Source organism: Oncorhynchus nerka, linkage group LG2 (assembly GCF_034236695.1).
Source record: "Oncorhynchus nerka isolate Pitt River linkage group LG2, Oner_Uvic_2.0, whole genome shotgun sequence".
NCBI lineage: Eukaryota > Metazoa > Chordata > Actinopteri > Salmoniformes > Salmonidae > Oncorhynchus > Oncorhynchus nerka.
Genome location: NC_088397.1, coordinates 52,328,580 through 52,354,666, shown reverse-complemented (window position 1 = coordinate 52,354,666; position 26,087 = coordinate 52,328,580). Strand labels below are relative to the sequence as shown.

General features: G+C 42.0%; 3 protein-coding genes across 5 annotated transcripts in view; all 3 read left to right on the top strand.

The window, feature by feature from the left end:
- The window catches only part of LOC115137601 (protein NDRG3-like), a 64,042-nt gene extending 58,683 nt beyond the window's left edge, over nucleotides 1-5,359 (top strand). For 2 of the 3 annotated variants that reach the window (XM_029673922.2, XM_029673934.2), the window contains 9 exons: nucleotides 297-353; nucleotides 520-623; nucleotides 745-810; nucleotides 910-961; nucleotides 1,123-1,170; nucleotides 1,267-1,302; nucleotides 1,408-1,459; nucleotides 3,322-3,360; nucleotides 3,928-5,359. In XM_029673922.2, coding sequence (XP_029529782.1) covers nucleotides 297-353; nucleotides 520-623; nucleotides 745-810; nucleotides 910-961; nucleotides 1,123-1,170; nucleotides 1,267-1,302; nucleotides 1,408-1,459; nucleotides 3,322-3,360; nucleotides 3,928-4,100 — 627 coding nt within the window. In that variant the 3' untranslated portion in view covers nucleotides 4,101-5,359. The remainder of the gene's footprint in view (nucleotides 1-296; nucleotides 354-519; nucleotides 624-744; nucleotides 811-909; nucleotides 962-1,122; nucleotides 1,171-1,266; nucleotides 1,303-1,407; nucleotides 1,460-3,321; nucleotides 3,361-3,927) is intronic. The other variant, XM_029673928.2, reaches the window with a different exon arrangement.
- A 1,384-nt stretch (nucleotides 5,360-6,743) lies between these two features.
- On the top strand, nucleotides 6,744-10,816 carry LOC115145629 (src-like-adapter 2). Its single transcript, XM_029687143.2, has 8 exons — nucleotides 6,744-6,852; nucleotides 7,174-7,293; nucleotides 7,422-7,521; nucleotides 8,468-8,554; nucleotides 8,864-8,967; nucleotides 9,135-9,287; nucleotides 9,440-9,569; nucleotides 9,774-10,816. Exons 2-8 carry the CDS (start codon nucleotides 7,221-7,223, stop codon nucleotides 9,907-9,909), a joined length of 783 nt encoding a protein of 260 aa, XP_029543003.1. The 5' UTR covers nucleotides 6,744-6,852; nucleotides 7,174-7,220; the 3' UTR covers nucleotides 9,910-10,816.
- Nucleotides 10,817-11,001: 185 nt separating this feature from the next.
- LOC115137591 (short transient receptor potential channel 4-associated protein-like) lies at nucleotides 11,002-25,684 on the top strand. The gene is made up of 17 exons (XM_029673913.2): nucleotides 11,002-11,165; nucleotides 13,546-13,674; nucleotides 13,796-13,912; nucleotides 14,101-14,158; nucleotides 14,260-14,315; nucleotides 14,429-14,557; nucleotides 14,719-14,920; nucleotides 15,837-16,025; nucleotides 16,252-16,394; nucleotides 16,508-16,639; nucleotides 16,784-16,842; nucleotides 16,930-17,031; nucleotides 17,307-17,622; nucleotides 17,820-17,931; nucleotides 18,089-18,201; nucleotides 18,351-18,557; nucleotides 22,934-25,684. The coding sequence occupies exons 1-17, from the start codon at nucleotides 11,046-11,048 to the stop codon at nucleotides 23,069-23,071; spliced, it is 2,322 nt and encodes a 773-aa protein (XP_029529773.1). The 5' UTR covers nucleotides 11,002-11,045; the 3' UTR covers nucleotides 23,072-25,684.
- The last annotated feature ends 403 nt before the right edge of the window (nucleotides 25,685-26,087 follow it).

Here is a 26,087-nt window from a genome sequence, read left to right as displayed (position 1 = left end):
GGCACCACACTGCCAGGTCTCTGACCTCCTCCCTATAAGCTGTCTCATCATTGTCGGTGATCAGGCCTACCACTGTTGTGTCATTAAGAAAACGTAATGATGGTGTTGGAGCCATGCAGTCGTGGGTGAACAGGTAGTACAGGTAGTACATGCTAAATGTTTATGTTAATGAGCGGTTAATTACCGTGAGACCGGCAGACTTTTTTGCATGACAATAACCGTCTGACAAAATGTCTTGACTGCCACAGTCCTAGCTATGTATTACTTAGACCTTGTCCTGTTTTTTTTCTCTTCAGCTCTCTGGATGGACCAGTAACATCGTGGACACAGTGATGGCTCACCACTTCAGCACTGTGAGTATGATGGGTTGGCATCTGCCCATCTTTGAGTTCCGTTCACCTTTGATAATATTCAAAAAACTAACCTGGTTTGAAACATTTTTATATAAAAGTGATCGAAGATGACGTCATGATACCATCCACACACATAGCCATGCTGATGCCTTGTGTGTTCCTCTAGGATGAGCTAACAGACAACCAAGAGCTGATCCAGACCTACCGCCTTCACATCGCCCAGGACATCAATCAGGACAACCTGGCCCTCTTCTGTGCCTCCTACAACGGGTACGCTAGGCAGGAGTGGAGATGGGGCAGGGATCCACTCCTGCCCAAGGTACTCGCTGACTTTACTACTGACTTACTAAGTGTGGCTTTAACTTTTTTTTCTCTTTTTTTTCAATGACAGTCGTCGGGATCTGGAAATCGAGAGGCCAGTCATTGGTCTGAATGAGGAGACAGTGAACACACTGACGTGAGTTTGAAAGTTTGAACTGACGTGTTTTCAGCAGTATGCTCAAGCGGACCTGTTGTAACTCACAGTGCTTATGGAAACTACTCTCTTCCCCTCCAGGTGCCCTTCTCTGTTGGTGGTTGGAGACACATCTCCTGCAGTGGAGGCAGTGGTGAGTTAGTTAAAGGTGGTTGTTGTTTAGCTTCTGACTATGGATCGTTCGCTTCTACATGCTTGTGTGTATATATAGTAGGATGATGGAACTAAATGTTGAAAATCAGTTCCTTTATGTGATTAAGTTTTGTCCACTAACACTCTTTAACCTTGTTTCAGGTGGAGTGCAATTCCAGGTTAAATCCAACGAAGACTACACTGTTTAAGGTGAGGTGAAGCAGGACATCCTGTGTGTGTCATGCATACAAATTTGATGCTAAGCTATTGCATGTGTAGTGACTCAAAGGTTCTCTCTCTCTGTAGATGGCTGATTGTGGAGGCTTGCCTCAGGTTGTGCAGGTGAGGTTTGCACTTCTGAAATGCTGTTATTATATCCTTGTGTGTGTTTTTTATGTCATTTTTTTATTTACATTGATGACTAACTTACTGTCGTCTCCTCAATAGCCTGGGAAACTGGCAGAGGCCTTCAAGTACTTTGTTCAGGGTATGGGTTATAGTAAGTACACAACTCTTACTTTTCTTTATAAATGTGTGATCTCAATAACCACTCCTTTCTAGCATACTTAAAAAATAAATAATGTCTCTGGCCACTTGTCTCTGGCCACTGGTAACTGTTTGCTTACCTTGGAATTTGACTCTTGAGTATTGATTATCCACTAACAAGCTGTTGTACGTCTTTGTGGTTAACATATGTGTTCTGAACGGATTTCCTGTTGACGTGAGCAAAATAACAACTGTTGCTGAAATGAGTATTGTTTTCATCACGGTTTCCCATGAGCCTTTGCCAGACCCCCTCCTGGGTTTGGAGTGCAGCCAGTTGTGTCTGAAAGGACCCTCTTTTTGTCACACTGGTCACGGAGGAGGCCGCTCCTCACGCCTCACAGCTAACGTCATTTCCTCTTTCATCTTTGCAGTGTTGACTAGCCTCAGTTCTTAGTAGGTGAGAAACAGTGCTTGTAGCATGAATGACGAGCAACAAAGATGTTCTGAACAGCAATTGACTTCCTGTTCAATTCTGCGTGGGAGAGACTCTCTTGCCTTGTGTGTTTTTGTTTTCTAACCAAATTGTTTAAGATTGCAGCTCTTCCTGTGACACAAAGCAAAGGCTTCTCTGTTTTCACCTCTCACCTTTCACCAGCACAGCATTTATATGGTACTAGGCTCTTCTGTTTCCTCCCCCAGTCCTCCTCAGTGGGAGTGTTGCATGCAGCCCCAGGTGTCACTGTGTGAGAGGAGAATTGTAGAGTGGAGGTGAAGGCCATGCAGCACAGAGTCACTCCCTGCAGAGGCACAGCCAGAAGAGGACTGGCCACCCCTCAGAGCCTGGTTTCTCTCTAGGTTTATTCCTAGGTTCCCGCCTTTCTAGGGAGTTTTTCCTAGCCATTGTGCTTCTGCATCTGTATTGCTTGCTGTTTAGGGTTTTAGGCTGGGTTTCTGTAGAAGCATTTTGTGACATCTGCTGATGTGAAAGGGCTTTATAAAAACATTTGATTGATGATTAGATTAGGACATTTCACTGTCAGATTAGAGTTGATTAAAGCCTCTTCTCGTAGTCATCTATGAGATATGTTCTACTGCACGCAGAGGCCGAAACGTCAGCGAAGCGAGGTTAGTTTGAAGCAGCATAGTTTGACGTTTCAAGTCTGTTTTCTTCGACAGCGAGAGCGTTGCAGAGACATAGATGCACAGAAATAAGCACATAATATCAAATATAAATTCGTAAATCATCTCAATAATCCTAAAACTAAGTAGTGAAATAGCTAAAATCACCCGACACACATTGAAAGAGATGGTATCACATTTTAGGCTTGTATTAAAAAGACAGATCAGTTGTTGATGTAACTAGCTACTTCAAACCATTTAAATTACAGCAACTTTGTTGGAGAGGCTGCAAGAATATCCTCCTATTATGAAGTGTGGCTGAATGAAAATAAATCTTCCCATTATGAAATAAATACTTTTTTTTACGATAGGGTATGGACTCTATGCCATGACTCTATGCCATGACATTAACACATCTCGTCATGATCCCAGTGCAGCACCCTGTAAACCACGTTGACAGATGTATGAGGGTACACTCTCGTCACAGTGTTGGTGTTGTTTTGCTGTAAGGGCCCGTTGAGTATTGGCCAAAATTATGCTTTGTCTCGTTTGGGCTATCTCTGTCTCTGCCCTACCCCAGAATCAGACAGGAAGAACACATCGGGGGGGGGGTTGTCTCTCTGGTATACAGCAGTTGTCTTTTCCTTCAAAATGACTTCTATTCATTACCTCAACCTTCATAAACCTTATTCCCGTCCAATACGTTCTCCTTTCTTCTTTTTTCAATCCTTTCGTCAACTCCATCAATGCTAACAGTTCCCTACATTCTTCTCAGTCACCTGAGCAACGAATCAGGTACCAGGTGTTAAAGCAGTAGCAGTTTTAGACCAGTTGGCCAAATACCAGCCTCCATTCAACCTAACACACATTTCATGAATGTCAGTGTATGCTCAGAAAGTCCATTTAACGTCATATTATTGGTAATTTCGGTCATCTGTATTGTTCAATTAAGTGGAGAACCGTCTGCATACTTTGACATTTGTTTAAGTGGTAATGTGGCTCCTTTAAGCATGAAACTTATGTTAGATTTTTTACTATTGTTGCACATGGTGCTAGTTTTGCTTCATTTTGCCTTTATCAATTTCTTTCAGTGCTTTATGCTATTATTGTATTTCCTTTTTTACAAGACATGCTTGTCAGAGTCTTTGGCTTGCATAGTGTAGTTGTGTCTGGTACTGAAGTCTTTAAAAAAAAAAGGTCCCTTTATTTCCTCAGATTTGTCTGCATGGTGAATGTCTGCAGTATTTGTATGATTTCTTGATGTGATTCCCTAACAGAGGGAACACATCATAATGCTTCCTGCATTGCATGAAGTGCTCTACATTGTGACTGGCATGTTAACACTCCTGTGTTGTGTCGTAGTGCCCACGGCTGGAATGAGTCGTCTGGTCCGATCCCGCACCACCTCCTCCTCCAGCATCACCTCCATGGACAGCATCCGCAGCCGCAACCTCAACAGCCTGCTGGAGAGAGCCAACACCACTGGGGGCCTGGACAACCAGCCTGGGCCCCAGACCATGGAGGTCTCCTGCTAAATCGTCCCATCTCTCCCTCACTCCACATAGGGTAGCCGCCCTCACCGGTGGCCCTCTCTTCCTCCAGTAACTTATGTCTCCCAGTCTCTCCTACCCTGCTCCGAAGCTACTCAATGCCAGGGTGTTCAGTGATGAATTGTGTGATAAATATGAGAATATATACAAATGAAGATGAAATATAATACTGTATACATGTCAAACTTCGAGCCACAAGCTGAGGGGACAAAATAAAGGATGAATCAGATATACTGTATACTCCAAGGGTCTAGATGGTACGATCCCCCACCCAACTGTTTCTCATCATTTCATATGTATGCATGTGTCTTGTGCAAGTGAATCTGGAGACTTGTTCTCCCGGTTTCAATTACTGTATGTCCCTCCTTTGTTCCGATTGTTGCCTTTCACATCTGTTATTTATTCCCCATGTGTATGTGTGTATAGGATCGGTTCCTCAGCACAGGAGGGGTTGAAGAGTCCCATCTCTCACATCCGCTGTAGTCCAAACACACATTCCTCTTCCTTCTCTTATACTATGATCTAGAACACATTTACACTTAAAACCTTCATTCATGGCACACATTTAGACACATATTTTTTAATGTTGTGAACTGTGAACACACGCCTCCTTTGATTGTGTGGCATAGTGTAGATGTGTGTTTTCCTGTACTGTACCTTGCTGCACTGCTCTGCTCTGCCGAGTCACTCCATTCACACCGTAGAATGATCACTCATGCTGGGTGCAAACACAAGATTCATGACTTCCTGTACATTTCTCTGCATTGTGTTGTTTTCCATATGGCAGGTTATACTGGCCCAAATGACAGAATGAATGCACTGTGTTTTGGTTGTTCTAGAACATTATACTTGCTTCTTAGGAATATGCAAAAATGTAAAGAAATTCAATGGGAAAGAACCGTGGGCCAATGTGATTGTCTAGATTCAATCACTTCTCCTTTCAATGGGAAAGAACCGTGGGCCAATGTGATTGTCTAGATTCAGTCACTTCTCCTTTCATCTGTGTGTTAAAAATGTTTATTTTGTAATTGATGTCGTCTTTTTATGTTTTACATTTTTTGTTTTTATAGTCCGTTCACTCATCGCTTGAGTAGACATACACAATGAATAACAACTTAACAAGCCTGTTATGTGGAAATATGTTCAGTCTTCACTGCAGGGCCCAGTGGTGCTTATCACGGTCTGCCAATACAACTCATTTATACTACTAAACTACTAAATAAAGCTAGAAGATGTAAAAATGGGCCCTTGGTTTGTGGTCATATCTTCAAGTGTTTCCACTGCGCACACAAACACATACGCCAGCAAATCTATCAAATAATTGCAAAGGTTTGAGAAAAATAATCAATGTTCTGCATTTCAGACTAAAATAGTTGACACCTTTCAGCTTTGTCTTGGCAAGAAGACTTAAAGGAATATGGTCAATAGTTTCCAACCGCATATGTGAGCTTTTTCTCTCACTCTTGCATCAGTTGACCTCAAACTGCATGTAAACGGTGAGGGCAGGCTATTTTTAGCTTGCTCTAAAAATAAAGTAGAACGGTCAGCTATGCCCTAGCTCAGATAAGGTTCTCTGAAGTTTGCTTTTCCATTCCAGCTAACCACTGAGAGTGCAAACATATAGTACATCTGATTTCTGCATCTCACCAAGACGTCCCATCTGAGTGCATCAGGTCTTAATCAGTTGGCTATAGGTCAAGGCAAAATAGATTATCATCCTTTGTGAGTCAGATCCTCTCCTCCTATCTGATGACCAACAGTCTATATGGAAAGTATTAATTCACATTTGATTTATTCCACATTTTGTTGTGATACAGCCTGAATTTAAAATGGATTAAATGTATTTATTTTTCTCACCAATCCACACACAATACTCCGTAATGACAAAGTGAAACATTTAGCAAATTTATTGAAAATTAAAATACAGAAATATGTCATTTCTACTGAACAAAAATATAAACGCAACAATTTCAACGATTTTACCGAGTTACAGTTCATATAAGGATATCAGTCAATTGAAATGAATTCATTAGGCCCTAATCTATGGATTTCACTTGACTGGGCAGAGGCCCACTTGCGAGCCATGCCTAGCCAATCAGAATGAGTTTTTCCCCACAAAAAGGGCTTTAATATGGACAGAAATACTCCTCAGTTTCATCGGCTGGCTGGTCTCAGACGATCCCGCAGGTGAAGAAGCCGGATGTGTATGTCCTGGGCTGGCGTGGTTACACGTGGTCTGCAATTGACTAAAAACCTGTTTTTGCTTTGTCATCATGGGGTATTGTGTGCAGATTGATGAGGGATTTAAAAAATAAATAAAAAATAAGGCTGTAACCTAGCCTAATGTGGAAAAAGTCAAGGGTTCTGAATACTTTCCGAAGGCACTGTATTTAGTAGGCCTATACTAAATACATGCTGATTGCAACAATCCTGGAAAAAAAGTAGTTTGTAATTTTAAGCAGAATATTGATCTTGGGTTTTTTGTGCACCTATGCAGAAATAAAATGTTATTGACATATCAAATGTCAACCCTCCATACGCACACCCACACATTGCTTTGTGTCAGGAGGATGTCAGAGCCTTTGGCGTCACAGGAAGCTACTAGAGACATAAAAACCAGTCCTCATCCAGTGAGCCTCTGTCTTGTTTCTATCTACCCTTTGGCCACATCTGCGTAAATGGAGTAGTCGCCTTGAGCAACAGAGCAGAGGAGTGAGACGTATTCTCTATCAATAAGGTGAGCAAGTTTTCAGTTTTAGTTTATAACCCACTAACACACTATGGAAGCACCTTGTATTGCATTTACACTCATTACAAGTTATTCCACTGGTAAGTCTACTGTTCTAAGGCCTGTGTATCGTAAAGTGCACTCAACTCTTTTATTTCTCCAGAGTTCATGTTTAGATAATAATGAATATGTATATTTTTTTAATGGAAACTTCAGGTTGAGGAAATGATGGTTTCTGGTTGTGGTTATTTCTCTTCCTGAGTCATCTTGTTTTAGCTTGACATGTAACAAGAGAAGATAAATGACACTACACTTCTTTCTGTCTCTCAGCCTACAGAGCCATACAGACATATACTGTAGCTAGAGAACAGCTGGTTATGGGGAATTGCCCCGTCAAAGTTCGATCCAGTATGCCAACCCTTGAGAATCCAACTGAACCTGCAATGTCAGGTAATACTAAACGCCCAGCTTCCTCCATAGGTCTTCTGAATTCTTGAATTTTGTTAACCTAATTTGAAATCATCAACCAACCAGCGTGAATGCTGATTGCAACTATTAAAACCATTCTTCCTTTTTAGACAATAACAGGCCCATGGTGGTGTCCCTTTATGACTTCCCCTCCCAAGATCCCTTGGAATCCAGCATCCGCATGGGGGAGAGGCTCACTGTGTTATCAGAGTAAGTGGCATACACGCATGGAGCTGTACATATACAGGGGTGTCTGAAATGATTGACACCCTTGATAAAGATGAGTAAAAATGACTGTATCAAATAAAGTATTCAAATAGGGATGGATATTTTATGCAACAAAAAAATTGAAATGATATTATTTTAGAATAATACAATTGCTCAGAGTGGTGTTTGTTTGTGTCGAAATGAGAATGCATAAGCAGAAAATAGCCCCGTACCTACTGTGAAATATGGTGGTGGATCTTTAATGTTATGAGGCTATTTCACTTCCACTGGTCCTGGGGACCTTGTTAAGGTCAACGGCATCATGAACTTTACCCAGTACATTTTAGCCCGAAACCTGGTTGCATCTGCCAGGAGGCTGATACTGCAAGTGGGTCTTCCAGCAAAACAATAGCCCCAAAAATACATGAAAATCCACAAAGAATTTGTTAATTGGCCACAAAATCAACATTTTGCAATGGCCATCTCAGTCTCTGGACTTGAAACCCATTGAAAACCTGTGGTTTGAATTGAATTGAATTGAAGAGGGCATTCCATAAACACAGATTAAGGATATCAAGAATCTGGAAAGATTCTGTATGGAGGAATGGTCCAAAATTGCTCCCAATGTGTTGTCCTGCTCATAAAATATTTTAGAAAAAGTCTCAGTACTGTTATCCTCTAAAGGTATTAAAAACAGGGGTGTCAATCATTTTTAACCCTACCTTTTTGAGAAAATGATGTATTACTTGTTGAACAAGAGCAATTGTATTAGTATAAAATAATATAATTTCCCAACTTTTTGGAGTATACAATATAGCTCAGTATTTATTTATTTTACACAGTCCTTTTTGGTCATCTTTATCAATGACGTCAATCATTTCTGACCCTACTGTATGTGGTAGTTTGTGATAGTTTAGTTGAATGCACTGACTGACCTCTTTATTTGCAGTGATGGGGATTTTTGGATGGTGCGATCCACAACAACAGGCAATGAGAGTTACATCCCCAGCCACTACACTGCCAAAGTAATAAACAGGTAAGATACCTACTACTTATTCTCAAGTTTTACTTCTGACTGTCACAGCTGTTTACACATCAGTGAATGTCATTAGAGGGTGGGAATTGGAATGCGTCAATTTGAAAGAGCAATACTGTAGATGTTCTCTCGCTCTGAATGACATCATCAATGTCCTAATTATGTCACTCCTCCCCCAGTGGGGGATGATGGCACCAGTAGTTCCAGTGGAGTTTCCTCGCAGGGTGGAGAGGAGTGAAAAATATAATGTACTATCTTATTTGTCTTCTGATAGTGAATATTTGATATTTCTCATCCATCTATAATCAGGTGGCAGTATAATGGCATCAGCAGGTTAAATGCAGAAGAGCTGCTGTTGATGCCACACAATTACACAGGGGCTTTCCTGATACGACAGAGTCAGACAAACACAGGTGAGTCCATGTTCATGGCTTAGGGCTCGTTTAATTAAATTCATTTTACTGAATGTTATGTCAAGTTTTTTTTTAAAGTTTGCTATAAGCACAACAACTAGCCTAGGACTTGTGCACTGTTTCATTGCTGTGGCGTGACAAGAGTCTTGTGTTACTTTTGGTCACAGACACCTATTCGCTCTCGGTCCTTGGGAGGACCGACTCCTCGTACATGGGCACAGTGAAACACTACCGCATCCGTCGCCTCCAAAACGGCTGGTTCTACATCTCCCCCAGCCTCACATTCTACACCCTGGGCCAATTGGTGGAACACTACTCTGGTGGGTACAAGCCCATCGACGTGCTCAAATGCATTATTATTACAGCACAGTTCTTACTCTGGTATGCAAAGAGAGTGGACTGTATGGTACTACTGTGATGTGTTGTTTGGGTAGAGAATGTTCTAAACATTTGGAAACATGTCTATCCACAGAGTCAGCAGATGGGTTGTGCTGTTTACTGAGGGAGCCTTGCATCATCCAAGGCTCAAACAATACTACTATGACTAGACCGTACCCCAAAGCTATCAGGAGGCCCACCCTCAACTGGAAGGACGTAGACAGGTGGGGCACATTCCTAAATCCTCCATCTACCATATTGTGTGTCCCCAGTGACCTACACACTACTTATTTGACTATTTGTCAATATGATATGATGTGTCATGCTATAGCTATGCAATTAACTGCATTGTAATTCACATTGTAAGATGATGTATATACTGGTGGTAGGTGTATCACATTCCCTGTGCCTGCCTCTTGTCTTCCCAGCTCATTGATCTTCAGTAAGGGCAGAGTGGATTCAGAGGACTCTCTGGTGAGCAAGGGGCTGAGGGAGGCCATGAGCTCATACCTCTACATGACAGAGGCCAGCTGTCAGGACTGTGGCAAACACTGGGATACCTGATGAGAGGGAAGACTGAGAGTAAAATAATAATACATAATACTGTCTGGTCTGCCGCTGCCCCGGCCCAACGGTACTAGGCCAGAAAGGGTGACCTAAACAAAAGCATAGAGGAAGTTAAAAAGAAGTAAGCCTACCATTTACAACCACAATGAAAAAATGAAAACTACAAGCACAATTCATGTCTTGATGGTAAAATGTGGGTTTGGGTTCAGGTAGCCACAAGGAGCTGTGTTACTTGGCACTTCTAATGCTACTGGTTCTTGTTCTCAAGAGCCCATTTCACAAGGTGAAACCTATAATTTATATATATATATATATACTTCTGGGGAGTGACAATATGGCCGACCAGTTGCTTTAAAGGCTCTTATTGGCCAATACATAGTATCAGCAATCCAGAGTTTATATACATTGGATGGAACTCAAGAGGTCTTATGATGTGAGGAGGAGCACTTCCTTTCAGCTCATGGAAGGTTTCATACTGCTTGTCCACACAGAAACACCTATGTATTGGTCTATTTTGAACCAAAGAAGGAAGATCACTGAAATACAATAATGTTGTATCTGGACTAAAGGGAGAACCCATTTGTAGTTTCATATGCAATCTGTTTGTATGAATGAATTGCCATGTCTGAGTAAAGGACGTCACGCTGCTTGCGTAACAAGAATCGATTCCTCCTGTTTCGGCCCATACCTGGCGCGAACTCGGGACTTCTGCCTTGCTAGCACACGTGACCACCCTCCTGAAGCATCTTTCCACTCGACGCCATGCGAAAACTAGCTAGCGCAAATGAAGACACTTAAGGCTGAGGAGTACATCTCACACATCCCCGTATAACTTGAAACTAACTCAGACGTTTTTAACAGAATGTGGGTGATAATGAGTAATAAATAAATAGTTCTGAGTGACTGTTTTGTTTCATTGGTTTCTTATCATGGCCAACCTCTTAATTATAAATACAAGATCGTCCAAACATACACATCTCACATCTGGCCCACAAAGAGAAAGCATCTCATGTCAAAACCATTTTCAAGTCCTACCACTAGATACCGCTAGATACATGGGAATATTTTGTATCAACCACAGCTCGCTAAATCCACAGAACTTCCTGCTTAGAACTGTTCAGGAAAAAGAAATAATGGCGACGTTTCTGGGGTCTGAGTCCCCTTGGACTGGAGGAAAACGAAGCAGTCGCAATATCATTGCAAAAATCACACACAGTCAGATCGCAGGCCAGGGTTTCAGCAGAGGGACACAGGTAAGACAACTTGTGCGATGTATCGGCAATGAAGGTATTTGAAAGGGGGAGGACGACTCAAGCCTGGCTGGGATTGCGTTTGGTAACCCTGCTAAGAGCTAGCTAACGTTAGCATATATAGGGAAACTAGTTAGCTGTTTATCAGACTTTCTGGTTAGTTGGCTAACATTAGCTGTCTATGCTACAAAATAATGTGATCATTTCGCTAAATGACCAAATACACCCGCAAGTTAGCTACTTACAATAAAATGACAGCCGAAACCTTGATGTAGCCTGCACTTGTTAGCTCTTTTGTTGGTTAAGGTTTTTTTTAAAGTGTTGCTAGTATATTTACGCTAACCTTTTTTTTTTAGCTAACCTAAGTAGATAGCCATCTTTGGTAGTATCGTATGTGTCTGTTCCCATCCATGACGTTACATACAATTGGTATCTGTAGTTAGTTGTATTACTCATTGTTGTTATATTAGCGAGCTACCTAACATTTGATGACTTTGCGAAACGGAAAGAGTGCGCCACTGCTGCTAGCAGCTTAGTTTGGCTATCAGTTAGCTACGGCTAACTAGCTTGGTTTTAGGTTTTGACAGGATGTGTTTTTCATCTGCTAGATATAACTAACTTGGAACAACACGCGTGATTACGTAACGTTAACGACACCAGCCCCCAGCTACTTTCGTTTCCATAAATGGGAGCCGCCCATCTGTGCCTGGGCACGGCTCAGTCATTATACTGCCAACAGGTATTTTACCTAACTAGCTACTTGTTTTTCCTACTTGTTTTTACTAGCCAGATAAATAAACCTTACAGGGGCAAAAACCTTTCTCTTTCATACACTGTTGAAAATCTACGACACCTTTTTTTTTGCTAATAATCTTGTGGAAATGGTCAGTGGTGGAAAAAGTACCCAATGTTTATACTCGAGTAAAGGTAAAGATACCTTAAAAGAAAATCACTCAAGTAAAAGTCACCCCAGTAAAATACTACTTGAGTAAAAGTCTAAAAGTATTTGGTTTTAAATGTACTTAAGTATCAAAGGTAAAAGTATAAATAATTTAAAATGTCTTATATTAAGTAAACCAGACGACACGATTTTCTTGTTTATTTAATTTACGGATAGCCAGGGACACAGTTCAACACTCAGACACAATTTACAAACGATGAATTTGTGTTTAGTGAGTCCGCCAGATCAGAGGCAGTAGGAATGACCAGGGATGTTCTCTTGATAAGTGTGTGAATTGGACCATTTTCCTGTCCTGCTAAGCATTCAAAATGTAACTAGTACTTTTGGCTGTCAGGGAAAATATATGGAGTAAAAAGTACATTATTTTCTTTAGGAATGTAGTGGAGTAAAAGTTGTCAAAAATATAAATAGTAAAGTACAGATACCCAAAAAAACGACTTAGTAAGTATTTTTACTTAAGTACTTTACACCACTGGAAATGATACATTATGCACTCATTCATGTGTGTATACAAATGGCTGCAGTAGACTAGATGGTGGTGATTTTAAAACAAACCGTTTGAATTATACATTTAACATGAAGAGCTACCTTGTGCATGCTGAGGATGTCTATCCTAGAATTACTCTCTGACTCCCTGCCCTTCTTCTTCTATGGAGATTATGGCAGTCCGCAAACAAATGTTTACAGTGCATGCCACCACCTACTGTGCTGGAAAGTTTGTACGCTCAATCATGAGCTGCCCAATTCTGTACTACCATGAAAATAAAATCCAAAACCAAATAAATCCATACTAACTATTAGTATAGTAACCTTACCAATAATAGCTATGAAGTCAACTCATAAGCGCAACATTTCTGAAAATGCAATGGGGACAGGACAAATTCTCTGATATTGAAACTAAGGAATCCTGTGTACTTTTCAAGGCAACCTCAGACTTCAGCAGCACTGATAAGCTTTTACTTCTTTTCCTCATTTCATTCTTGTGAAATGTGGCCTGCTTAACTCACTGCCAACTTGCCGTTAAAGAATAGAAAAGGCCTATGTGTTGCTCCACCGATTCCAATAAAAAGTCTCAAATGGCAGTTTGAGCCACATTCCTCTCAACGTTTCAGTAATAATTGAGTTTTGAGAACTGAAAGTTATATTGTGCTCCATTTGTTAGGAGCATGATTTGGAATGACTTCTGACTTAACTGGTGCCAGAAGATGGTCTCTGCAACTGGAATTTGGAGAGGATGCAATTATTTTTGCACTAACATCTAAGACCTAGGCTTTTGTTAAATCTGTCTCCGGTTGTGTGGGTGTGCTGAGGGTAGGGTAAAAGGATCAACTGTCAGTGTTCTTGTGACACGGGAACATACCGGAGACATTTTCTAAGCTCTCGCATATTTCCTGTATTCACCACTCATTCGTTGTGTTCCAGCTCCCAGAGGCTCTGCTCCAGGAGAGAGATAAGAGGGCCAAATGGCACGGCATCCCTGAGCTGCTGCAGAAGCTCCATGAGAGCAGCCATCCTAACAGTGACCTCTCCCACACACACAGTGTACTAAAGGTACCCAGATAATATATACACCACAACATCAACTAAGCGAAGTCTCCTAGGCTATAGGAGCTGACTGAATGTGTATAGTTTACTCTAAGATTAAGGCCTAATTATCCGTTATTTTTAACAGGAACTATCATCCCTACTTTCCATGGAGGCAATGTCTTTTGTCACAGAAGACAGGAAGAGTGCTCAAGAATCCACCTTTCCCAACACATACACATTTGACCTCTTTGGTGGAGTTGATGTATGTTTACATACTGTTTATTATGCTCTTGTTACTAGTGTGTTCTGTGCTGTGATGGAAAGTAATCAATGACCAGTTTGAATGTCTTGAATCAGCCATGTCACCTCCTACTGCAGTGTATCAGTGCCTTCTGGGATACTATCAGGCGACGTTTGTTCATTGCATTCATTTTTTCCATCCCTTCGAAGCTGCTGGTAGAGATCTTGATGAGGCCTACACTCACTATGCAGAAGAAGAAACCTCAAAGTAAGCAGTAACACTTAGGTCTGATATAATTTCTCTCTGAAGACTGCACTTTTGACATAAGGGACCGTTGCTATTCATGTCTGTGTCTCTTGTCCCTGCAGTGAATGATGACTTAGTCAAGGACTGCCTCAGTGTTCTTTATAACTGCTGTATATGTGTAAGTACCCTCTTCGCAGGCCATCACTTCATACGCAAAAAAAAAAAAATAATGTCTGCTTTTTCCTCTTTAGACATTCATTAATCGTCAAATCTCTCCCCACATTTTCTCAGACGGAAGGGGTTACAAAGAGCCTTGCAGCCAGAGACGACTTTGTCCTGTTTCTCTTCACCTTGATGACGAACAAGAAGACGTTTCTACAGACTGCCACTTTAATCGAGGATATTCTCGGCGTCAAGAAGGTCAGAGCAACTTCACGGCAAAGTCTTCATATTATTTTAATTTATACTAATATTGTTCACACAGAGTATGAGGGTTTGCTCTAGGTAGAGATTTGGTGTCCATGATCATGTTATGCCGATGGTGATCCATTTGTTTGGTCCTGGTCTTCTCTCTGCCCCAGGACATGATCCAGTTGGAGGGGATTCCTAACCTGTCTGGTCTGGTCCAGAGCTTCGACCAGCAGCAGCTGGCTAACTTCTGCCGCATCCTCTCTGTCACCATCTCAGAACCCGACGTGAGAAATGATGACAAACACACCCTGCTGGCCAAGAATGCACAGCAGAAACGCAACGCAAGCCCTTCACGTGCAGAGGTCAATCAAGGTAGGACAGGGATACGGGAAGACACTGAAGAGATTAGATTGTATTCTCACTATTTATAGTGCCTTGCGAAAGTATTCGGCCCCCTTGAACTTTGCAACCTTTTGCCACATTTCAGGCTTCAAACATAAAGATATAAAACTGTATTTTTTTGTGAAGAATCAACAACAAGTGGGACACAATCATGAAGTGGAACGACATTTGGATATTTCAAACTTTTTTAACAAATCAAAAACTGAAAAATTGGGCGTGCAAAATTATTCAGCCCCTTTACTTTCAGTGCAGCAAACTCTCTCCAGAAGTTCAGTGAGGATCTCTGAATGATCCAATGTTGACCTAAATGACTAATGATGATAAATACAATCCACCTGTGTGTAATCAAGTCTCCGTATAAATGCACCTGCACTGTGATAGTCTCAGAGGTCCGTTAAAAGCGCAGAGAGCATCATGAAGAACAAGGAACACACCAGGCAGGTCCGAGATACTGTTGTAAAGAAGTTTAAAGTTAATTTAAAGTTAAGTCCATAATTTTGGACGCCCAATTTTTCAGTTTTTGATTTGTTAAAAATGTTTGAAATATCCAATAAATGTCGTTCCACTTCATGATTGTGTCCCACTTGTTGTTGATTCTTCACAAAAAAATACAGTTTTATATCTTTATGTTTGAAGCCTGAAATGTGGCAAAAGGTCGCAAAGTTCAAGGGGGCCGAATACTTTCGCAAGGCACTGTAGCTCAATTACCCTTTCTTTAGGGTCTCGTTAAAGTATTGGTTTGATTCGTCTGTTCATTTGTAGTACTCATTTAAATTCGATACCCTTATTCTGTCCAAAAGTTTTCCCGTCGGTGCTCAACCGAAAACTATCGTAGAGTAACGTTACATGATCAATGAATTTGCCCACCCTGCCTCCCTGTTCCCAGTTACCCTCCTGAACATCCCGGGCTTCATCGAGCGCCTGTGTAAGCTGGCCACCAGGAAGGTGTCTGAGGCCACCGGGGCGTCGAACTTCCTGCAGGAGCTGGAGGACTGGTACACGTGGCTGGACAATGCCTTGGTGCTGGACGCCCTCATGCAGATGGCCACGGAGGAAGCTGAGCACAGCAGCACAGGTCAGCATCCTCTCTGCTCCTGCTCTGTACCACTGCCAGTTATCACTTAAAAGGTCTAACATTAGATGCACCATTCTGCCTGTGAAATGTTTATTTATTGTACTATACAGAAATATCCTGGACATCTCGGTTGTCAACTACCCTTGTACCTCTGTACTTATCTATAAACGTTTCTTCTCATTTTAATAAAAAAAAAAAATTACATCCTGTTGTGTCTCCTCCACAGAGTCATCAGATGAGAGTTCGATGGCCACCAGCCCTCTGAGGCACCGTCTGCCCCAGTCCATGAAGATCGTCCATGAGATCATGTACAAGGTGGAGGTGCTCTACGTGCTCTGTGTGCTGCTAATGGGCCGTCAGAGGAACCAGGTGAGGGACTGGGGGACAGAGCAGACGCCTCACCTAATACAGGACATGGGTTCTCCTGTGTAGGCACTCCTGTGCTCTTGTGTGTATTTGACCACCTGATCCGTCTTCCTCAGGTACACAAGATGTTAGCAGAGTTCCGTCTGATCCCAGGTCTCAACAACCTGTTTGACAAGCTGATCTGGAGGAAGTACACCTCGTCCGATCACGTGGTGCATGGCCAGAACGAGAACTGTGACTGCAGTCCTGTAAGCAGTGCACTCGTCTCTCACTGAGCTGTCCCTGGACATGATCGGTGGCTTTTTCTAGGATTCTCACTTTGGGTAACATATTACCATTGCTGTGTTATAACATTTGCAATATCAATCACGCTGATTCTGTCCTTCCCTTAGGAAATATCCTTCAAGATCCAGTTTCTGAGGCTTCTCCAGAGCTTCAGTGACCACCACGAGTGAGTAACCTTCAAACAGTCTGTTTGACCGAAAGTTCCCCCGTTAGCTTCACTTGAGTTTAACAAACAACATTTTCTTTATTTCAGGAACAAGTACCTTCTTCTGAACAGTCAGGAGCTGAACGAACTGAGTGCCATTTCTCTGAAGGCCAACATACCGGAGGTGGAGGCCTTAGTCAATACAGACAGGTATGCATCCTAAATGTAACATTTATTTAACTAGGCAAGTCAGTTAAGAACAAATACCCCGGCCAAACCCAGACAACGCTGGGCCAATTGTGCGCCGCCCTATGGGACTCCCAATCACGGCCGGGACTCCTTTTTGACTCCACCCTCAATACGTCACACTACAGAGGCATCATGTTCTCTGAAACCTCAAATGCAATACCATATTGTGTGTCCTAAATCTGTTGTGAGTGATTCACACACTAATGCACTCTCCCTGTCTCCTTGTGCTCCTGCAGGAGTCTAGTGTGCGATGGGAAGAAGGGACTCCTCACACGTCTGCTCGCCGTCATGAAGAGGGAGCCTCCAGACTCCTCCTTTAGGTTCTGGCAGGCCAGGGCAGTGGAGAGTTTCCTCCGTGGAGCCACCTCTTATGCGGACCAGATGTTTCTGCTGAAGAGGGGGCTGCTAGAACACATCCTGTTCTGCATCATAGACAGTGGCTGTAAGTCCAGAGATGTCCTGCAGAGCTACTTTGACCTGCTGGGGGAACTCATGAAGTTCAACATTGACGCCTTCAAGAGGTTCAACAAATATGTCAGCACAGACGACAAGGTGAAACCCTTAGCGAGTAGCAACCCCCCAATGTGGGAAGAATCTGTTAGTCCTTTCAATCGTCCCAGAAAATACATGAAATAATGCAATATCGATTCTTATAGTCATATATAAGTAATCTCAATGTACCCAAGTTTTTGCGATGTGTGTGTTCTATAATGCTGTGTGTCCCATTCCTCTGTTCGGCTCGGCTGCAGTTCCAGACCTTCATGACCCAGATCAACAGTTCCCTGGTGGACTCCAACATGCTGGTGCGCTGCATCGTCCTGTCCCTCGACCGCTTCGAGAGCCAGACAGAGGATGTGAAAGGTAAGCCGCACTGTCTAATCCCATAGTAAGTGAATGGAACGATGAGAGAGGGTCACATGTAGTATCTTAAGCTGCCAATGCTGGAATGAATTCAAGCTTTGAGTGCATTATAATGGTGCTGTTCCTGATGTAATTGTTGCTGGCTGTGGTCCTGCAGTGGTGGAGGTGCTGTCTGAATGCTGTCTGCTGTCCTACATGGCCCGGGTGGAGAACAGGCTGTCCTTCCTCTTCAGGCTGGTCAATGTCATCAACGTGCAGACTCTCACACAGGTCTCTCTAACACCAGACAAACCCACACCTCTGTACCTCTCTTTCAGGATAAGAGGAATGTGTCCTCAGTTTGTTAGGTTTTGAGGATGTTGTTCTCCAACATCTGGCGCTGACATGTCCCCCTCTCCCCTGCCCATCCCCTGGCCCAGGAGAATGTGAGCTGTCTGAACACCAGCCTGGTGGTCCTGATGCTGGCCAGGAGGCGGGGTAAACTTCCCTTCTACCTCAACACATTGAGAGAGAAGGAGTATGCAGAGAAATATCCTGGCTGCCTGCTAAACAACTTCCACAACCTGCTGCGCTTCTGGCAGCGCCACTACCTCAACAAGGACAAGGACAGCACCTGTCTGGAGAACGTGAGTGTCCTCGCCCTGCTCTGTCCCAAACCAGGGAAAACCAGATTTATTTTCTTCAAAATATATTATGCAGGGATGCAAACTTGGCGCTTCTTGGCGATATTCACAGTTTTGATCTCAAAATAGGTAATTCACATGAATTGTGTCGATCCATAAAAACAAAAGTATGTCTGGCAAAGTACGCAGAGTGTGTCACCCATTGAGCTATAAAAGAGAGGTGTGAACAGAATCTCAATTGCACACTCCTCGCGTCCTCTCTCCTCACCTCCTTCTCAAAACCCATTGGAGGAGAAGGTCAGAGGGGAGGGACCTCTGGCTTTCACATCCATTGGGGTTTGAGGAGCGAGAAGTATGCAATTGAGGTTCTCCCACTGTGTGCTCACTAACGTTACCTTCTCTGGCGGCTGAGTCATCATCCACTCCACACAACAAACTTTGTTCCTGACTGGGAAATTTGGAATGCAACTTGAGGTAAGCAACCTGTGTTCGAAATAATGCTGCGGTTATATTTGATACATGCAACTATAATTTGCTTATGTTTAGGGCTGTGGCGGTCACAAAATTTCGTCAGCCAGTGATTGTCAACTGTCTCATGATAATTAACCGTTAATTTACATAAACCCATTTAGCATCTCCTGGCTTCAACACATAGCCTACAAGCCACTGATGCAGACCTTTGGAACATCTACATTTTAAAAAGTCTAATAAATCCATGTAATATAGCCTACACCTTCACAATAAATCTATAATTTATTTTAGACAGGTCTAAAGAAACATGATATGAAGAAAATGTAATCTATAACAGAATAGCATACTTGAGTTATCCTAATCTGGCTATGCCATATGGCTGTTGGCTACACTAGTTCATTTAGCAGACAAGATTTTCTTTGAATTCCCGTGGCATTATTTTTCTAGTATGAAGAATACAATTGAACAAAGCTGAATAGAATAGAAAGGATATTTTCACCAAACAATTTGAGGGAGTGCACACATACGGCTATTCTGTGTTGAGCGGTTAACAAAGAAATAGGTATTCCTATATGCTTAGTTTAGAGTTATTAATGTAACTTTAGTTGTTCTACAAACGTTGGGCTATATGTTTTGATTTTTAATACATTGTAAGGCTGCATGATGCGATTCTAACAATGATTTGAAAAAAGTTGCTTGAAAGGCATGAGCTCTGCTTTGTTTTTTTTTTGCACGGACTGTACACAATACATCAGTCTCTTATTCACAATTTGACAAGCATATGATAATGCCTAGAATTTCCTGGTAGCAACCCCCTTTGTGTGGCTGTAATGCGCCGTTGTGCCACAAAGTATAAGTTTAATAATTTATAATGAGCCTCTCCCTGAGTGCTGCATGCTCTGAAGCACCTCTCACTCACATGGCTCTCCATCACATGATCAGGTCTTCCTTGCAGGCTACACGTGAACAGACACATCGGGACGCAAATGCGTGCATCCTTATCCAATTCCAAGGTGCATAATGAAGAACTGTCCGCGTTTACATTTCGTCATCCAACCAGATGAGTAGGCCTAACGAACAGCAAAAGCACTAGCCTGTGTCAATCTACTATCCCCATAGTACAAAAGTCAACCTATTCTGTGCGTGAAATAAATATTCCAAACATAGTCTGGGACAGTTGTGGGATGCAATGGATCCCAAATTAATATAACCACTAGAATCTCAAAACTGTTTCATGCAATGAGGCTGACGCAACAGATCAGAACATTTAGATGAAAAAAATGTTGATAAACTATTCGGCTATATCTTCCCATTATAAGAGCAGTAATGCACACACAGCAGTAAGCATGAATGTTCCATTAGCGGGAAAACACCATTATCAAAAATTACCGTAAATGTGATTATGCATATAATGCTTTTATTATAAAGGTGCATTTTTATGGTGAAAATGATCTTCCCCAAACTTGAAACTCACACGCCAGTTAGGCTCTTACAACCCTTGTAAAGAGGATTAATGTGCTTAATTTTAAGAAGTTATTTGGACACTTTAGTTGTGATTACAAACCTTATTAGAACATATATAGGCCTATGGGCTAGGCTACATGAGGTGTGCGACTACGATTCGAAAAAGTTGCAAAAAAGGCATTGTTTCTTGCCTTACGCTTGACATTATTCACAAGTGATAATATAGAATTCACATGTGATAGGCTGGTATTGTCACCCATCAGACTATTCTTGATTTAATTTTCTCTTTACATATACAAAATAATATATGTGTGAAATTTGTTTTGATTTAGATTTAGCATTTATCATGCACCTGTCAAAAAAGTTGGGGGAAAAAATACATATATTCACTTAAATTGCGAATGGAGGACACTTTTCCCCCGTGGTTTATTTTCATGCCAGTCAGGTAGGCTATACTCCTGTTGTAAAGAGAAGGAATGTACTTAATATTAGGAAAGTTAAAAAAAAAATATATATATATAGTAGGCCTAGCCTATAGAAAGCTGATGGGATCCTCCTATTTTTAATAGAACCAATCACTGTTTTCTCACGCAATTGCATGGCCTATTGAAATGTTGCGCAACATGAGACCATGGGCTCACATGAAGTGTTTGATTAGATTTTCGAATACATTTGCATCGATGTCAGTGATTAGAGGGACAATAGAGTGCAGAGTACCAGGCAGTTACGAAATTTGTTAGGCTACTAATGACCATCAGCAGCATCAGAACTTGGAGAACCCTAATTACCGTGACTAAATGGCCACGTGGAATTTGACTGCCTTCGTGACTCATAACCGCCGGGGTGGCGGTGATACGATTACCACAATAGCCGTACTTGTGTTTCAATCGCAAATTATTACACAACATTACATTATTACACACTTAGTTATTAACGTTAGCTAGCGAACTACTTTAGCATCTATGCTGACAAGCTAAAATAGAATATCAGAGTTCAGAGTGTGATGTCATATATGTCAAATCGGATCGCTTCATCCAATATCACGTGTGACAGCTGTGCGCAGCCAGTCACATCCCCTAACCAGCCATTAGTCTACTCAGCTGCTTCTCTCCAGACCCGGCGCCAGGATAAAGTGACTAAGGGGGCAGTTTACATTTTTGGGGGGAGTTCTTGCATTGGAATTGTATATTGAGTTCTGCTTATATCACGCTACACCACAATAACCATAAAGTTAAAATGGCGAGACTCTTGAGACCATTGATTGAGTGATTTTGGAAGTGACAGGTTGGCACAAAATCTGTAGCCCATCCCTGCTGCTTATCACACTAAAGCAAGGCTGTTTTGGTAATGAATATAGGCTACAAGATAAATAGGGTAAGTCACCTATTACCGACAGCCTGTGAATGTAGCCATATGAACACTGCTGTCTTAATAAACGCTGGAAGTGGTAGCCTAGTTATTCATGCATGCAAACAAAAATACTGGATAGCAGTTTGGCTCAGTATACTGACAACTGCGAATGCAAACGAATGAATTCAAATAGAACAAAACAGCACTACCAAGTAGGCCTAGTAAACAATATCAGATTGATAAAAGCATGACGCAATCTATATTTAGGCTACTTACATTAACAGTAAACAAATGCAGTAAACAAAAGGCAAGTGATACTACTCCACTGCGCGGTTGGCGCTAGGAACACAAGCATTTCACTACACCCGCCATAACATCTGCTAAATATGTGTATGTCATCAATAAAATTAGATTTGAATGGAGATCCAAATAACCAGAACACAGCCTACTACAGTGAGATGCAGCCCTGCACAGCTGGCTTGCCAAATAGGCATATACAGGCCCTCTGCTTCGCTCATGAATTCAGCAACATGTTGTGATATGGAACTATACACTTATGTGGATTAAAGACCCACGGCATCAATTAAACAAGGCCAGCCTACCATAAACATGCTTCCAGAGTATTGAGATTGTTCAAATATGTACTTGTTATTCCCTCAAAATATGTAACGTTTGTCACCTTTTTGGGCCCTCGGCAGTTTGCGTCCCTGTTATGAGCTCACCCGATCTAGTTGTAGTCCGTAGACTGGCTGGCCTGTCATTTAACTAGCCTTTGACTAAACTTTAAATTCAAATCTTGCAAGGTTTAGTGAGGGGCCATTTAGTCAGAGACTAGTTCAATGGCACGGAGCTGGGTGTGTTTCGGAAGATGCGGGAGGAGGCCAATCTTCAAATCCTATAAATGTGCTTGTGTTTTCATTAGTCGGTGTCCACCACATTTTGTTGGGGTACCGGGCAGGTGCGGCGGTAGTATTTTGTATTTCCTAAGACCGGGGAAAGTTTCACGTTGCGATTTTGCTCTACTCCACTTACCATGAATATCCCCTTCTCCTCTTTGGAGAAGTCTTAACCCCCTGTTTCCTCTCTTCCCTCAGAGCTCCTGCATCCCCTTTGACTACTGGAAGGAGACAGTGTCAGTGCTGCTGGGCTCAGACAGGACTTCTCTGTGTGCCATAGCCAGCTACATAGACGAGCCCTTCATGGACCTGGACAGGGACCTGCTGGAGGATTAACCCATACAGGCGGGTTTGGGTGTGGCTGGCCTGGTGGAGGGGGTAGGGGGTTGCTGGGGTATGGACACCTATCATGAGTGATGACCATGCCAGAAAGCTAGAGCAGGACTGTAACTGTGGCTGGACACAGACTCGTTGCTATGCTGTCTGTAACTAGGCCAGGAGGCCGTTACTGAAGGAGGGGGGGGGGTGATTCTACAATCCTGGCCATCTTCACTCCTCGCTCCATTCTCTTCGGAGGAGAAGGGGCGAGACTGCACCTGTTTGTCTGTCCATTACCAGACCCTACAGTAGAGAGATACATTTCTTGGACCTTGAAATACTCCTATGTTGGTGGTTTGCTTTAGGTGAAATCAAATAGCCTTTTATATATTACATAAATATATTGAAAAATCTATACATACGATGCAACAAATTAGATAGGATGTATCTATCTATCCATCTAACACAGAAAATGGTTTGTTTTCACTATGGGGGACTTGTTATAAGAGGGGAGGCCCAGAGTATGTCTGAAGACTAGTCCCCCCTGTGTGTCTTCTAGCCCACATGGCTCTCTTGGGGAAGGGAAGTATTGACTCCATGTTTGGGAGCCTAAGAGGGCTGCTCATGACTGGATGCAGAGGTGGCATCAGTCTTGTCCAGTGGTCTTTTGAATGAATGGCTTCGTCTCTGATCTATATGTGTATGTAGGGCTCTCTCTCTTAGGTGAATCTAGGCGACTGGTACTTGTAGCTTTACTCAGCCCGTCCAGGTAGCTTGTGGATCTGTTAATGGTTGACATTCTATGGGGTCCTATGGTGGATGAGATGGGGCTGGACGGGACCCCCACTCACCTGAAGTCACCAACCCCTTCATGACTTTACCCCAACCACAAGGAAACACTTTCCTTTCTGTTTTTCAGACATTGTTTTTGTTTTTCATCTTGTTAAGAGAATAGCTTTTAGTTCTAAATAAAGTGTAGATAAAAGGAAGAAAACATTGCACTGTTTGAATTGTTGTTTTGTTTATTTTGATGACCGGTGTTTTCATTTTGTATCAGACTTTATATGCATCAAGTGAAAGGGGGTTTGGCAAAATAATTAACTATGCAGGTTCTAGTATTCAATCCCACTCTCTGTCGCTGACAGTTCTCACAACAGTTCCTTAACCCCTTATCCTTCAACCAACAGCCACGCTGTGCTGCGTCACTTGATTGTTCTCTAGTCGTCCACTTAACTCTTGACTGCTCTTATCTTACCATGAGCCTAGACTTCGACAATCTTGATCTGTCTTTGTGATGATTCTGTGCTTGATGTCACCTCTAATGTGATTGGCTGAAGGGGGGAATGGGAGTGGTTACATTGCTATGGCTCCTCTGGCTAGAATGTGCTGATGTTGCCGATGCAGAGTAAGCATTTAGCAAAGAAACGAATCCAAGAAATTAACCAATGATTGAGCTACCTCATTTTTCAACCCAGCAAGCACCAATTGGATCACAGGGTGTATGTCGAAATGAAACTAATCCTGTTCAAACTGTTTTTTTTTTTTTTGCTATCATACATTCAGTCATGTGAACGTACAATTTGTTCACAATTTGGTTTGCCCTAACAGTTGTTATTGCTACATAACCACAGGCTTTCCTACGATGTGTGTTCTCGCACCATTTGGTTTCTTTACCTACCTACACTTCACCACTACTTAATGTGGATGACTTGTGTTCATGTACATCATGGAAGGAGCCTGCAATGTTCATAGGAGTCCTACCGGTGCAGCACCATTTAGGTCATTCTGTGTTCTTCTAGTGTTTGGAACAGAACTGTTGCCATGAGAACTCTGCATGTTCCACGCTCCCCAAGAGTCATGATTGCCTGTGGAATAGCATATTGTCTGTTTTTTGGGGCATCTGGTGCAGAGTAGATAACCTACTTTTAAAAAATCTGGTCTTAATTGCTAGATATAACTTTGAAAATCAAACGCAGTACTGTATTTCTATACTATCCATCATTAACAGCCACCCAGATTTTGTACTGTTGAAACATTGTACATACTGTATATTTGGTTTTGTGCAGATTTGCTTCACACTAAGAACTTACACTTCAGAAGCAGCCTATATACATTAAATCCAATACAACAAAAAAATGAAAGTCTGACTTGACATTTTTAGTTGATAATTGGTGCTTAATTATTTGAATTTGATTGTAATTCCTAGTCTCTTACCCTTCTTACATCAGATACATTATTTGATGGAATTGTTACTCTGTTCTTTGGCATATATGCCAAGTTAGTTTCCTTTGTTTGACTGTGTGTGGTATAACCCAGTCACTGTTATCATTGGAGATGAATAATAAAAAGCATATGGTGCGTGTATACCTAGAGAAATTAGATCAGCAAACCTTTGTTTTCTGAAACATGATCAAATCATTTTTGTATGTTTATATTTTGCTTTGACATTGGATATTGGGGTGGTGATGTTTTAGTGTACATTGGATCCCCCCCCACTCCTAATCCTGACTCAATCCACCACAATCCCCCTAAAATTCAATTTCACACCTGTTTTCTTAATCTTATGTTTAATTTAACAGTCTTGTTTGTGAATTTAATACAATGATAATCCTAAATAAATTCTCAACTTTCTTTTTGAGTGTGTGCCCGGTGTATTTTGTCACAGTGGTTTTAAGGATGGGACACCGATAATGATAATGTGTGGTGGGTGGTGGGTGCTTATATTTGTCCTCATTAACATCGGCTGTGTGCAGCAGGCAGCCGTCCTCTTTCCTCTGACCACAGAACACTGGGTGTAAATTCTCTTGTAATTTACTGACGATTCCATGCGTTGACCACTACCATCCATTACTCACTGCATCTCCACGTACCACACTGACTGCCGATAGTAATGTGGGCGGTAGGTAGCCTAGCGGTTACAATGTTGGGCCAGCAACCGAAAGGTCGCTGGTTTGAATACCTGAGCCGACAATATATATATTTTTTTAACTGTCTGTACCCATGAGCAAAGGCACTTAACCTTAATAGGCACCCT